At 44.9% G+C, this 15,631-nt stretch overlaps 1 protein-coding gene across 13 annotated transcripts in view; it reads right to left on the bottom strand.

Moving 5' to 3' along the window:
- The window catches only part of CELF4 (CUGBP Elav-like family member 4), an 870,333-nt gene that overhangs the window by 347,415 nt on the left and 507,287 nt on the right, over positions 1-15,631 (bottom strand). For all 13 annotated transcript variants that reach the window (XR_012084591.2, XR_013540995.1, XM_072992989.2 and 10 more), the window contains exon 3: positions 10,987-11,035. Coding sequence is in view for 11 of the 13 variants with exons in the window: in XM_072992989.2 (XP_072849090.1) it covers positions 10,987-11,035 (49 nt within the window). In the remaining 2 variants the exon portion in view is untranslated. The remainder of the gene's footprint in view (positions 1-10,986; positions 11,036-15,631) is intronic.

Below are 15,631 nucleotides of genomic sequence, written 5' to 3'. Positions count from 1 at the left end.
AAACCTTTGCCAAAGGCTATGTTGGCTGGTGCTTCTCAAAGCTGGAGACCCAAAAACCTCTGGAAAACCCCAGTTGCCAGATTGTCCTCTAGCAATTCACCCACTGACAATGCAAGCCCTGATGTCCTCCATTTTTCACCTCTGGCATGTGGTATTCTGGGACTGCCTGCTGCTGTAGATGGAAGATCTAGCTAGCATTTACTCTTATGGTGCCTTAGCATGTTAGAAACAACATCTAGGAGCTTGCCTGACATTGAGGGCATCTCTCTTGCCACCTTGTTGAGGTAGCATATCCCAAACTGTGCCTTGTGGGAAGCAAGGTTCCCCTTTCGAAGTTCTTCCTGGTGAGGAATCAAAGCTGCCCTCACCCCACCCTGGCACAGGTGGTATTGCTAACAACCTGTTTTTTTCTTGGGGAAGGAAAATGATATTTTCTAGGAGCAAATGCTCAGCTTGCTAAGGATAATTCAGGGGCTTCACAATTTCCTCCAATGGTAGACAAGACTGTTTCAGAATGGTTATTATTAGCCAATTTTCTTCATCCCCTCCTTCTCCTCCCTCCCTCCTTTCCTCCTTTCCTCCTTTCTTTCTTTCTTTCTTTCTTTCTTTCTTTCTTTCTTTCTTTCTTTCTTTCTTTCTTTCTTTCTTTCTTTCTTTCTTTCTTTCTTTCTTTCTTTCTTTTTTTCTTTCTTTCTTTCTTTCTTTCTTTTCTTGTTCTTCAACATTTTTCTGAACTGCTGGCATCGGGGGCTTTAGGAAAGGAGCCACTGCTTTGTGTAAAGAGAAACCGAGAAAATAATAAGTCAGCCGCTTGAAAGGAGCTTTAAATATCTCCAACCTGGTGTTTGTTCGTGGGATTTGAGCTGGACTGAGCTGATGTTGATCCCTTTGTGACCAGACAGTTGTGTGTGCTTTACTGCTTAGCGCTCCGGCTGCATTTAAGAGATAGTCTAACTGACAGGAGGGCTATGACAGATTCCCATTACATAGTGTAACGTGTGGAGGTCAGGATTAGGACTAACACCTGTTTGACGGTCTAATACAATCTTCTTCTCTTCTCCCTCTCTCTTTTTGCCACAAAGTGCCTGAGGCATTCTGTCAATACAGGGATAAAAATCCTGAAATATCCTCTAGAGAAAGAGCATCTTGGATAGATCCTGAAATGTGGCTAATTTCGTAGGCGTGGATCCAGATGGTTCACGCTTTTCTGACCCCTTTCTGCAAGTACTTGTCTCAGTCAACTTCCTTCATCCTCGAGGATGCTGTCCCATCAGCAGGACAGCTGTGTCACCAGTGACCTTAGCCCTGCTAGGACCTCCGCTCCCTACAAACTGACACCTTCCTATGGGTTAAGACTGTAACACTTGCATGACTGTAACTCATGACAGTTACACATGCACTGATAACATCTCGCATAGATTACTGCAATGCACTTACGTGGGGCTGCCTTTGGAGATGGTCCGGTGACTGCAACTGGTCCACTGCACGGCTGATGAATGGTGGGGCTGCTAGGGAACACATCAAACTAATTCTGCTTAAATTACATTGGCTACCCGTTGCTGCCCGGGCCCAATTCAAAGTACTTTTTTGACCTATAAAGCCCTCAACAACTTGGGCCCTGGATACCTGAAGGACCGCCTCCTTCTGTATGAGCCTACCCGGCCGTTAAGATCTAGCCAGGGGGCCCTTTTGAAAGAGTCTGTCTCTCAAGGAGGCAAGAGGGAGGGCTTGTAGAGAAAGGGCCTTTTCGGCAGCTGCCCCCAGACTATGGAATGGCCTCCCGACTGAGATTCGTCTGGCGCCGATGCTGATGACATTTTGGCACCAGGTCAAAACCTTCCTGTTCCGGAAGGCTTTTAATTGAAATAATATCAACTGTGGGTCCTGATGGTAATTTTTAGAGCATGTATTTTAATTGTATTGCAATGGTTTTATCTTTTTCATTGCATTTTAATTGTTGTAAGCCACCCAGAGACCTCTGGGGAGAGTGGGCGGCATATAAGTTAAACAAACAAACAAACAAATAAATAAACAATTGTCACCTAAGCAGCTGGTTGGGGGTGATGGGGGGTGCCATAGTGCACAACTACAGGAGGGCCCCAGTTTAGGGAGGGTCATATCCCATGCTTTCTGACTGAGCTAGGATCCCTTGTATGGCTAACTCAGAGGGTGGGGTGGGCATATCGCTCTTAGTTCACCATCCTGGCATGCGCCTGTTCTCACAATGGTTGTGAGCTTGGTTCCTTGACCGTTTGTGCAACACCCTATTTGCAAAGGGGCAACCCGTACCTGATTGCCCTTCTAGTCTTTCTTTAGACAGGAGGTTACTAGCCACAGCACTCAAAAAGAAGCCCTCTGCTGGGCTTGATCTATCGTAAGACTCGATCTTACGACTGCTGGTCTTCTGACCTTGCAGCACAGAGGCTTCTGCGGTTTAACCCACAGCGCCACCACGTCCCTAGCGTAACATTTAGGACTAAGCTAAAGAGTCCCCTTTTATTCAGCACTGGTTAGGCCTCATATTGAGTCTTGTGTCCACTTCTGAGCCCCGCACTTTAAGAAGGACGTCAACAAACAGGAGCAAATGCAGAAGAGGCCAATCAGGGGACAGGAAACCAAGCCCAATGAGGAAAGACAGAAATAACTGGGCATGTTAGCCTTGGGAAAAGAAGACTGAAGATCATACAGCACTTTTCAAATCCTTGAAAGGCAGTCCTACAGAGGATGGGCAGGATCTGCTCTCGATCATCCCAGAGTGCAGGACACGTAATCATGGGCTCAAGCTGCAGGAAGCCAGATAAAGACTGAATATCAGGAAAGAACTTCTTAACTGTCAGAGCAGTACGACAGTGGAACCAATGATCTCTGGGGGCTGGGAGCGCTCCAATGCTGGAGGCATTCAAAAGAAAATTGAACCACCATCTATTGGATCTGCTTTGATTTGGTTTCCTGCACTGAGCAGGGGAGTGCACTTGATGGCCTTATAGGTGCCGTCCAACTCCATGATTCTATGATGCTCCTCTTGGGTCTGCATGGCAGCCTTCTCCATCTAAGAAATATATTTTAGGTCACATCTCATTACTGGTAAAGTATATACCTCCACCCTGTTAGAATTTCACTGCAGCCACGGCTTATCCTATTTCCCATGCAAGCCACGGAGAAGCCTTTAAAGGATGAAACCTATCCACTCTCTTCATTTCTTCATTTTGTGAAGTTTTTTTCTATAGGCTTGAACTTTTCTGTAATGTGCACACTCCTGAACAAAGATAGCAACAGGTATTTTTTTGGGGGGGTTAAGCTTCCACAATGTTCAAGAGACGTGGTGGCGCTGCAGGTTAAACCTCAGAAGTCTCTGTGCTGCAAGGTCAGAAGACCAGCCATCATAAGATCGAATCCACGCGATGGAGTGAGCTCCCGTCGCTTGTCCCAGCACCCACCAACCTAGCGGTTTGAAAGCATGTAAAAATGTGAGTAAATAAATAGGTACCTTCACAGTAGGAAGGTCACAGCGTTCTGTGTCTAGTCGTGCTGGCCACGTGACCACGGAAGATTGTCTTTGGACAAACACTAGCTCTATGGGTTGGAAACGGAGATGAGCACTGCCCCCTAAAGTCGGACACAACTGGACAAATTGTTAAGGGGAACCTTTACCTCTACCTTCCACAATGTTGGAGGCTTTGAGGAGTTGTGGTCTGGAAAAAAGTAACTTCTCAGCTATACTGTGGGGAAAGATCCTACACCAGAAGGATGAGCCTGGTGTTCCAACAGATGGTTCTTCAATGAGCTCAGAGACCTTCTAGCTCCTGTAGAAGTCTCTCATCTAAGTCATCAGTTTATCGAAGTCTCCAAACTTTCCTTAAATCTTCCCATGTTTCGTTATCTCAAGAGAAAATAGAAAATAACTTTTCTTCCAGCAGGGAGAGAGTTCCGTATGTTCTGCACATACTACCAAGTTTTTTGTGTGAGAATTTTGTGCAATTCTTCCATTTTGGCAACTTTTTGTGAAAAATGCGCACAGGTGCGGCATGTGGCCTTTTGTGCAAAACACTTGCATTGCACACAGCAAACCTGGTCTCATGCGCAAAATACGGTTTTATCGTCACGTGCAAAAACACAAACATTTACTTTGCCAATGGTGCTACTTATGGAAAGAATAGTTTTGTTCTCATGCAGGAGAGAAGAATCTCATAGCAGTTAATTTTTAATTTTTTTAATTATTTTGGTAGCACGGTGTCTCAATGTGTCAAGACAGACTTTTTCGTTCATTACATCCTTATTTGAAACCCCAGAGATTTCCCTCTGCAAGTTCCCTACAGAAGATTCAGCTTAGATTAGGTACCATCGTTGGTCGAACTTGCTAACTAGCCTATAATGCCTCTGTTTTAATTAACAGTCTTACTACAATGCAGTGAGTTTCCAGGCAGAGATGACAAGGAGATTTATGCCCATATTCAAAGATTTATGCTCAAATATCCATTTCGTACCTCTTCAAACTAGCCAAGGACTTATGTTTATCACAATGCCTCAAAAAACCTTACATTTCTCGATTACCGGTAATTTTCAGTGAATTGAGGAAGTGCTGAAAGATGTCCACATAGGGAAGAAAATATGCAGAAATAAAACTGCATATCTTTGAAATATGCACACAAACACAATTTTAGGCAAGAGGGAAAAATGCAATAATATATATAGTGGTAAAAAAGTATGGCGAAATGTGTACTTGTACAGGGAAAATGTACAATCTGTCTCTGGAATTCTTCAGCATATGGGAGAAGAATGTCAGCAGCATTCCGAGAATCTCTGGGAAGATGTGACTGACAGATTTTTCTCATTCCTAGCCCCAGAGGGGTTGTTCGACTGTTGTTGTGGGGTTCAGGGAGATATACTCCCCTGAGGTTGATTCTTGTGCCGATCCAGGCCCCTTTTCATCATTTGGTCTGTTAAATACAGATTGCGACTCTCTAGTTAGTTGAGCAGCGTTGCCTCAACGCATATGCATTGCTAACACTCATTCCTAGTACATTTGAGGGCCCCCAGCCTGTGTCTGAAAAAGTACCATTTTAGCCCATATTCTAAACTTGAATAAATGGGTAGGATTCCCAGCAGTGATTCGTTGTGCGGCCCCTCTGCTCGAAGTCCAAAAGCAAGGCAGCTTCACACGTAGAATTGAGCAAGAACCGTAATCAATGCTCGAAAATGCACGCTGTGTTTGCCTGCCCCACCAGAGAGGACTGGATTGTTTGGGGGGGGGGAGCCTTGCGTGCCGGAAAGGCTGGAACGCAACCCTCTCCAACATGAACTCTCTGGAAACCCACCTGCTCCCCCGCTGGTCCCTCCGTGCCAAGCATCGGCTACACTTGAACTCCAAATAACCTTTGGACTTTCTTTCACATACTTCCCAGTTCCTTCACATCAAAGAGCTCAGGTTTATATTTGTGAAGGCCCAGCCAAAACAGAAATGGGAAGGAATCAGAGAAAATGAATTAATGGACGTTGAGAAAGCCTTTCTTTTTTTCTTCAAAGGTTATACTCCCCCAACTCATCCTTTCTCTTTCAGTTTAGTCGTCCTCTTTGTGTTATGACACAGAGCTTTCAAGCATCCACAGCTTCGAAATACATTATTTCCCCCTATAACCTTTAAAAGAACTCTGCAAGACCAGTGAAGCTGTCAACACTGGGCTGCGTAGTTGGGTCGTTCCCTTCTGTCTTTCCTCTATTGACCTTACCTGTAGCATCTCAAGAGTTCCGGTGAGGTAGGGAGCAGAAGCAGGCTGACTGTGGCTAGCCTTTAGCCAGTGCTTGGAAAAGTTACTATCTTAGGGGCTGTAATTCTCTTTAAATGACCAGTATAGCCACTAGCCATGGTGGTCAAGCAGCATACTTGTTGTCAAAAAAGCGACACAGCTGCTAGCTCTCCAGTGAATTCATGATAGGCATGGGATCCAGGGATGAGCAGGGACCATGTTTCTTGGATCTGGACCACAGAAAGGCATTTAAGGTTTGGAGAGTTTGCCATCATCTGCTTTTTGCAGACTTCAGCAAAATCTGCAATCTATAGTTCTGAGCCTCCCAGGGATAAGAGGAAGCAGAAGAGAAAGACAACAATCTTAGTTCAGCACTAACACTATTGAATACACAATGCTGCATGTATTTAGGATGGAAAGAACTTGGGATTGATTGATTGATTGATTGATTGATTGATTGATTGATTGATTGATTGATTGATTGATTGATTGATTGATTGATTGATTGATTGATTGGATGGATGGATGGCTGGATGGATGGATGGATGGATGGATGGATGGATGGATGGATGGATGGATGGATGGTAGGTAAACTGGAATTGACCCTTAATATGGGGCTTCTGGATTTGGCACTTTGTCGCTATGTTAGCTGTTTATTCTTACAAAACTCAATATATTTTTCATTCCCAACTTTTTTCAAAGGAGCTCACACCCTTTGTCTTCCTCCACTACTGTGATGCCTCTGATGTACAGGCGCAAACTGTGCTACTGAATTTCAGCAACAAAGGCTGTAAGAACAAACAGGGAGTTCTCATTTTGTTAGTTGGTTTTTGGTGGTTTGCTGCCTAAATTCAGCAGCAAGGTTGTCTGTGTTGCCAAATGGGGATGCCCAAAACTGTCCTCTCTCTTTCTCTCTCTCTCTCTCTCTCTCTCTCTGTGTATGTGTGTGTGACATGCACCTCATGAGCTGCTAGTTGTCTTTTGCCTTCTCTGTTGTCAAGTCAGAAGGTCTGAGGCTTGAATGTCTTCCCTAAGAACCCCATAGACTCTATTTAGACCCTATCTACTATGACTCCATCACTCACTTGATAATCTCAGGGCTGTTCTATGATAATCGGCTCCTTTTCTCTATGAAATTAGATCTAGGACTGCAAGTCATGCCTTTCCTCAAGTCTAAAGCACCCCTTCAATGATCTCATAGAAAATCGTATGTTTTCACTTCCTAATTTTATAGACATGCCTGCAAATAGCAAAGATTATGGTCAGTTAAAGGACACCAAAAGCGTGACAGGCAATCCAATTGATAACCAAGATATTCTTCTTCCTAATTGCAATGGTTTCATCCTTACAAAGTAGACATTCACCTAAACTATCCTCGGGGATGGAAAAAAAGAAATTACCTTTATGAACTTCAAACCCAGAATATCCCAGTCAGCATGACCAGTTGGGCACTGTGGTCCCTCAAAGTAATGCTTAGGGTCTTTGACATTAGTGAATTTCTAACGCTGCCTTTTCCTCTCTAGCAATGGAAGCATTTCTGACTTTCCAATGACCATTTCTGATTATTTACAAACTCCTCTCACTCAGTCTCCTCTCCCTTTGCTGAAATTCACTACAGAATGCGGAAGGAAGGAAGGAAGGAAGGAAGGAAGGAAGGAAGGAAGGGAGGGAGGGAGGGAGGGAGGAAGGAAGGAAGGAAGGAAGGAAGGAAGGAAGGAAGGAACTGGTTGCTTTTGAAAATGATTTTCCCCCCAAAGTTTCACCCTAGTCAGGCCTTGTAAACATTAAGGTTTTCTTGGTTCAATGACCCATTTGTTACAGACAACAAAACAAGGTAAGTTTTTCAGTAGCCAGATCCTGGGCTGCAGTCAAGGAAGCTTTGTTGCGGGCTGTAAAATCACAGAGTTGTTCCCTCCAGGATGCCATGACCTGTTACACAAGCTGATGCCATTCTCTGGAGCTGCAATAACTAACGTGGCATGAACAGGATGAACTTTAAGATGGAGTTCCCTAACGTACAGGTCCCCGCCTTTCCAAATGCAACACATGTGAAATATTATATATAATTTGGTGGTATCTGTATGACCCGTGGCTGACTGGGGAAAAGGGAACTTTGGATGAGAGATGGGCACAAAATAAACCATGAACCAAAAAAAAAAAAAAAATCCTTGACCAAACAGGCTGGTTCGTGGTTCATTTCATGGCCCAGTTTGGGGTCCTGCTTTGCAAATGAAAATGCGGAACTTTTCCCCCCTTTGGTGGTTTGTTTGCTTCAGTGAACAGGGATGCCCACCTGGATCCTCCCCATTGCCCCCTACCAGCTCTTGCCATTTGTGCTGCTGCCTACCGCTGCCATGGGTCCCATCCTCAAAGCCCAACTTCCAGGCCAGGAGCCAGGCATTACCTCTGAGCATGCATCAATGGAGGCAGCTGGAACAACACAAATTGGAAAAATGAACCCCCAACACAAATTGGAAAAATGAACTACAAACATGTTAGTTTCTCCTGGGGTTTGTGGTGGTGCTTAGTTAGCCACAAACCATAAAACACAATTTTTTTTCTGGTTTGTGCCCATCTCTCCTTGGGATCATTGAGCCCATGAGCTCATTGACCACCTTGCTGGACAGCTCCTCTGCTAGAAGGAACACCTCCATCCCTGCCTTTTGGGACATTTGGACACTGGATATTTCCCAGCATGTAAATCTGACCTCCCCCTCTCAAAGTAAGAGCAAGAACCCAACCTAGTACAGACTCATCTTTTCTGCTGCTTTCCTTAAGATATTTGGCTTCCTAGTTCCCCTTTAGGAGACGTTATTGGCATTATTGGCAAAAGCAGAGACATCGCCTTGCTGACAAAGGCCTGCATAGTCAAAGCTATGGTTTTTCCAGTAGTGATGTATGGAAGTGAGAGCTGGACCATAAAGAAGGCAGACCACCAAAGAATTGATGCTTTTGAATTGTGCTGGAGGAGACTCTTGAGAGTCCCCTGGACTGCAAGGAGAACAAACCTATCCATTTTGCAGGAAATCAACCCTGAGTGCTCACTGGAAGGACAGATCCTGAAGCTGAGGCTCCAAGACTTTGGCCATCTTATGAGAAGAGAAGACTCCCTGGAAAAGACCCTGATGTTGGGAAAGTGTGAAGGGAAGAGGAGAAGGGGACGACAGAGGATGAGATGGTTGGACAGGGTCATCAAAGCGACCAACATGAATTTGACCCAACTCCAGGAGGCAGTGGAAGACAGGAGGGCCTGGTGTGCTCTGATCTACAGTCGGACAACATTTAATGACTAAACAACAACAACAAACTGGCATTAACTGTGATGCTCGCATGCAGCCAATATGTCTTGGGAGCCCCCCACGCACACCCTACACAGCCGTTCTCTTTGGTTTCAACTTCTCAGTTCCCCATCATTGCCCTTGAGCCACAATGTCATCCAAGCAGCTCTGCCAGCCCAGAAACAGGCTCCTCTTGGGGGAATCAAGGTCAACGTGGCTTCCAGCCCAATCCCAGCAACAGGACCTTGTATCGCAATAAACACAGAGACGAGGAAGAAACAAGGCAGTGGGGGGGGGGGGGTGAACAACAGGAAGGTAATTTGCTAATATACTAAGAGGAGGTGGACAGCAGGGAGTGTGTGACAGGGATACATGATTTACATCCTTCCAAAAGGACCTTCCCGAAAACCGAGGCGGTTGCAATGCCAAGAGAGCTTTACAAGTGGAAGGGTGTGGGTTCTTTTTTGGAAGACTGTGCATGACCTGGGTGCTTATTAGCAATCTCAGTAAAGCTGGTTTGTAGGCATCACACCCTCAAGGAGCACTCAGCAAATTGGTTGTTTTGATTATTATTTTGGGTGTGTCCCAGTAGACAGACAGCAGACTGTCTCCCGCCTCCCTCCCTCTTGAGGTGCTTGAATGCATCTCTTCCTCTCTCTTCTCCATCCATTCACTATTGCCCTTCACCATGAGGTTGGTTCAACACACATTTGTAAGATTTCCTGCAAAGACAGGAGGCAGGAGAGAAAAGCTGCAACATCACAGAAGCCATGCAGAAACCGCACTGCCCAGGCATGCAGGAGGAGAGAACACTGAAGAAATGGGAGACAAATATCCACCCATGTTGATTAGAAGGTGCCGGCCAGGATTTAATCGGTATTGCTCAAATTAATGGAAATCCCTAGTCTAAAGACAGTTATTTTCCTCCTCCAACCACACAGAATGTACATCTGTTTAAATTCTCTTTGAACACCTCCACAACACAACATCAGACCACAACTTCAAGTCTGAATTTCAAACAATGTGGGATGATACCAAACATGAGTAAGTTACTAGAGGACCAAATCCATTGGATCAGAAATGGTTGGAATCATTCTATTAAGTTACCAAAGTAGCAAATTCACTAGATCAGAAATGAGCACCTCATTCTCTTAGATTCTTACTGTAACAAAATCCAGTGGATCAGAGATGGTCTACACCTGTTCTCTTTCAACACTGGTTCGGGAACCAGAAAGTGTGTCTTGTGACATAAAACCAGCCATTTTCACCAGCGATTAGAGTCGGCAATAAAACTGGAACCGTCTTGCTATATGAAAAGCATTCTTGTGACACGCCAGATCCCAGGCATAGTCAAGGTATAACATTCAGGAAGCATGCAAGAGACGCAACGTTGTCGTTTAGGGAAGACTTGGGTTTTGACTTTTCCTAGGAGCAGAACTCTAGGCAAATATCTTATCACACCTTGATTAAAATGTGGTGGGGCCACCAAAGACAACATCAGATTGCTCCAGGCCACAGTTGTCCATCCTTCCTTAGATGAAGCTTAACACCGTCCTCCTTTAGAAAGGGGGGGGGGGAGAAATGTAGCAGAACAAGAGTAAAACAGTTTGCCATGGCCACCAGAGGCATGCCAGAAAACTTGGGTTGTCTTCAGAAAATGGACAAAACAGTGAAGACTGCGAAACTCGGTTAAGTCAACTCTTAAGATCTTACTTCTTAACAAGACCGTTATTGGCTTTGTGGGCCGTTGTGGGCATCTCCCTGCCTTTTAAAATCAAATAATAATTGAATATGAGCAAAAGCAAGGCAGAGTAAAGGAGATTTAATAAAGAGGATCTCTGCTGCAGAGGGAATTTTGCCTTGGCAGTGATTGTGCTACTAATTGATCGGTGCGTTGCCCGGGAGCGGCCACAGACAACAATTACACGCGGCGCTAGGAGCTACAAAACAAAGAACACAGCTACCTCCTCGGCTCTCGCTGTCCGCTGGTTTCACCTGGATCGGTCTGTTCATCTGTGAGGAAACACAAAGGAGAGACAAGAAGCCCAGTTAGCAAGAATTCTTAAGAGCTGCCTGATCAGGGCTGACATTTTACAACAATCACTGTGGCGGGTGTCTCAGTGTGTGTGTGTGTGTGTTAATGGAAGTGGCATAATCTCACTTGCATCGTTTCCTTTTTCTACCTCTGGAATTGCATTCCACTAGCATTCCACCTCTGTTGCATTGCTTATCCTCCTGAGAGTCAAAGTGACTCCTTAGACCTTTTGCCTTTGAGAATATAGTTGAACGTTCATGATACAGGAACTGAATATGAATGAAATTCAGTGGTTGAGGCCATGGGACCACAGAGTTCCTCTTGTTCCACCCCATCATGTGAATCATTCAGAATACACAGGTTGCTTGCATTTCTGCAAGCCGTCTGGGTTCTGCATCTCTGCTACATTCATGGTAGGACTCACGCACAACTAGGGTAGCGGCCACATATGTACATTCATCCAATGACAGCTCAAACATCCAGCGGCAGCTTGTTCATACCACAGAAAACACCTTTAGGGTCACCCAAAACACACACCTCGCACACAACAGCTTCCAAAGATCCCCACTTACACAGTCAAGCATCCATCACTAGAAGTTGATCCACACATGTATGAACAAACACCATTCTTCTACATTTTATTTTGCAAAACAGATTCCCTGAGTTTGGGTATTTGGGCTTGCTTTCTCATTCCATTTCTCATCTCTTACTGTTGTTTTTCATTTTTGGGGTGGTGGCGGCGGAATGTCTTCATCCAGACTTAGAACAGTTCACGACAAACACGCCAGCATTTCCTCTGCTTTGTTTGAGTGTCTAAAATCAAGCAGCCCTGAAGGATGGAGGCCCCCCCCCCCGGGCTTCGAGTCAAGCCGCTTGCAATTTTTAATGCAAGTGTGATTAGAACTACAGTCACATTACCAAGAAGCACGTTCCCCCTCTTGAGACACAGAGCCGGCGTGAACTGCACAGCCCTCCATCATGTTAACCTACTTGTCCGCCACTTTGATAGCTTCTAAATGCTAAATATGTTTGCCGAGCAATTAGAATAAATCTAGATAGTGGTTATGAAATGCTTTCCCAAATGCTACAACCATGAAGGATAATGAAGAGAGAGAGAGAGAGAGAGAGAAAGATCGGAAAGAACAATGCTAACCTCATAGATGGGCAGGGACTAATGAGAATGATCTAATTCGGAGAAGACTCTAAGGAGGGTTTTGAGTCTAGAGGGACTCGAACACCTTGGGGGGCAGCACCACGCCCCTCAAAAATGGGCAGCTAGTCACTCTGCATGCTGCTTGGTCACCAGGGGAAGTCGACCTCGATCGGCCATCCTGGCATGTGTCCGGACATCCAGAGCTTGCATGTCCACTAATAGATGCTGGGGGCTGTACTCCCAAAAAGTGATCTAGCCAATGAGCTCTTAGTGATCCCAGTGGCTTTGTCATCCTAAGGACAGGCCCACCCCTTGGATTCCACTGGGGACAAAGCAGAGTAGAAAACAGTAAACTGAACTCTATTTCAAGATACTGAAGTACTGGACAACACCAGCAACCACTATGTTAGACTGCACAGGGAAGCCATTAAAATCCATAAACATCAACAAAATTTCAACAAAAAGGATGAAGGCCTTAAACTAAATGCGCCCTGGCTCCCGATATTGAAAAATACAGCCTGTAAAAGGTCAATGAACTCTACCCAGCCAAAAGGACCAGGAATGATTGCACAAAAAAAAAGACTAGATAACCCATCAATCACAGTAACAGATAATCTCCCCTCCTTATTGCAACAAAAAAACACGCTGATCACCCTATCTACTGAAAAAAGACAAAAACTGTTCCCACTGCTATAAATACTCAACTATCCAGCAAACAGCAACACAGCATGGACAAAGTTCCTACTCCAGTCCTCTGAAGAGGCCAGACACAGAGACTGGTCAAACATCAGGAAGAACAACCTTCAGAACACGGCCAAAGAGCCCAAAAAACCCACAACAACCGTCAGATCCTGGCCATGAAAGCCTTCGCAAATACAGTAAACCAAACCTTGATCAGTATGGACAAATGCCCTCTCACAGACAGATTCCAAACCTGATCTGTCATCTTTATTCATTTTTATTTCTTGAAAATATAGTTATCCCATCTTGCTCCTTAAAAAAAGGACCCAAGGCAGGTTACATCCTTAAAAGACAGTGTTTAAAGCTAAGGGGACAGCCTGCCATCCTGCTGAAAAGGATTCCCAAGTCTGGGAGCAGTGACAGAGAAGGTCCGCTCCCGTGTCCCCACTAAGCACACCTGTGAGAGTGGTGAAAGGCCTTCCCTAGTGATCTTAACACCTGGGCAGGTTCATAAAGGGAGATGCAGTCCTTGAGATACCTTGGGTCTAAGCCACTTAGGGCTTTTGGTGAGAACCATCACTTTGAATTCTGCCGGGAATGGATTGGCCGCCAGAGGAGCTGCTGTAACTGGGAGGTTGTATCATCCCTGTGATCAGCCCCAGTCCGAAATCTGGCTGCTGTGTTTTGGACCCGCCGAAGTATCCTGACTCTTTCCATAGACAGCCTCCTCTTCTCCAAAAACTTCTGCCTTGACCAGCCTGGATGGGTTTGTGGAGATCAACGATCCAGTGTCTTGCCCCATCCTCTGAGGAACTGGTCTTCTGCACCATGGGCAACTTTATAACATCTGCCTTAGGGGCTGCTTTCCGACATTAAAAGGCCTAGTTTTGTGTGGTATAAACCGTGCAGAAACCATCTTCCTATCACATCAACTAGAAAGGGTGAGTTTTAAGCACACGATCCAGCCTCAAATTGTGTTACAGAAATTCAAACTGATAGTAATCTAATTCAGTCTCCACATTCCACACTATTTGGAAACTCAAATCTGTTAGAAAGAAGGCTTTTGAAAAACGGTATGGGAAGTATTACATTTTTTTTTTGCAAGATTTTCTTATCAATGGAAATAAAGACCTCCATGTCTTCTTTGGTTTGGAAATCCCAAGCAGCTCGGTGTTTGAAGGAGAACTAGATCCTATTGTTCTGCATCTGACTGACTACACAATATTTCAATGTCACATTAAAGCAAGCAGTATGGAGTAGTGATTGGCTTACGAGAAGATTCAAATTTCTACTCTTGCGCAGTTTCTACTCTTGGCAGTCAATCTTGAGTCAGTCATTGCCTCTGGTATGACTCCAGCCAGCAGGAGAAGAGAGACATCTATCAAATTTGCTTGGAGTAGGAGAACAAACCTATCAATTCTGAGGGAAATCAATCCTGAGTGCTCATTGGGAGGACAGATCCTGAAGTGGAGGCTCCAATCCTTTGGCTATCTCATGAGAAGTGAAGACTCCCTGGAAAAGACCCTGATGTTGGGAAAGTGTGAAGGCAAGAGAAGGGAACGACAGAGGACGAGATGGTTGGACAGGGTCCTCAAAGCCACCAACATGAATCTGACCCAACTCTGGGAGGCAGTGGAAGACAGGAGGACCTAGCGTGCTGAGCAGGGGGTTGGACTCGATAGCCTTAGAAGCCTCTTCCAGCTCCATGATTCTCTGATTCTATGGTTCTCTGATTCTATGACCCTGTTTTGGAGGGCTGAAGATTCTTGTTCCTTTCCTCTTGGCCGTTTTTCCTCATGCTTTGGCATGATCCCACCCCGACTTCATCAACTGGAAGAACAGATCTCACAAACTGGGGAGGGAAATGGCCTCACTGCACATCATGGCATGCTTCTATCTTGAGCATATCTAAAGGCCCAGTGTTTTTCTCAGAACGTATGTTTCTTGGGCCAAGAGAAAAACAGTGGGGTGAGGGTTGGGAGAATTAAAGTGTGGGAGGGGAGATGTTTCTTCAAAGAAAGGAAAAGGCAGTGGGGGAAGTGAGGGAGAGGCCCTTGAAATTAACACGAACACACCACGCATAATTTAAGGTACGTGCAGATCTCTGCTCCTGACAATTCTTTGACAAACACAGACACACACAAAACCCGTGATACAACGTGAGATCATCTTGACCTGAGAGACACCAGTTATCAAGAAAAAACATTAAAAAAAGAAATAATTCAGGTGGTGTGTGTGTGTGTGTGTGTGCATTTGCTCCCCTAAGAGAATCACTTCTTCCCACTTCACATTTGGAGAGAGAATGGGTAGCAGAACAGAGCCCGGGAGAAGAGGAGGAGCTGAGTGGTGCATCAGTGTAATTGGGATGGGTCCCAGGTGGTTTCAGTCACTAGAGGTGAATTAATTTTTCATTTGCATGCATGTATGTGGGCACATGCATGTACAAAATTTATGGACAGAGCCCTATGCCTTAACATCTGCCAGAAAGAGGAACAGGTTGCCTGAAGAACACAGCAATTGCTAACGGTGATATATGGCATGATCTGACTGTCCCCTTTTTAAGTTCCCTGAATCTTTATAAATCTAGCACTTCCCTCAATGATTCAAGTGCCTTGTCTTGGCCATATCAGCTTTCTTTCTTTCTTTCTTTCTTTCTTTCTTTCTTTCTTTCTTTCTTTCTTTCTTTCTTTCTTTCTTTCTTTCTTTCTTTCGTTCGTTCGTTCGTTCGTTCGTTCGTTCG

Source organism: Pogona vitticeps, chromosome 2 (genome assembly GCF_051106095.1).
Source record: "Pogona vitticeps strain Pit_001003342236 chromosome 2, PviZW2.1, whole genome shotgun sequence".
NCBI lineage: Eukaryota > Metazoa > Chordata > Lepidosauria > Squamata > Agamidae > Pogona > Pogona vitticeps.
This window is presented reverse-complemented; position numbering and strand designations above follow the sequence as displayed.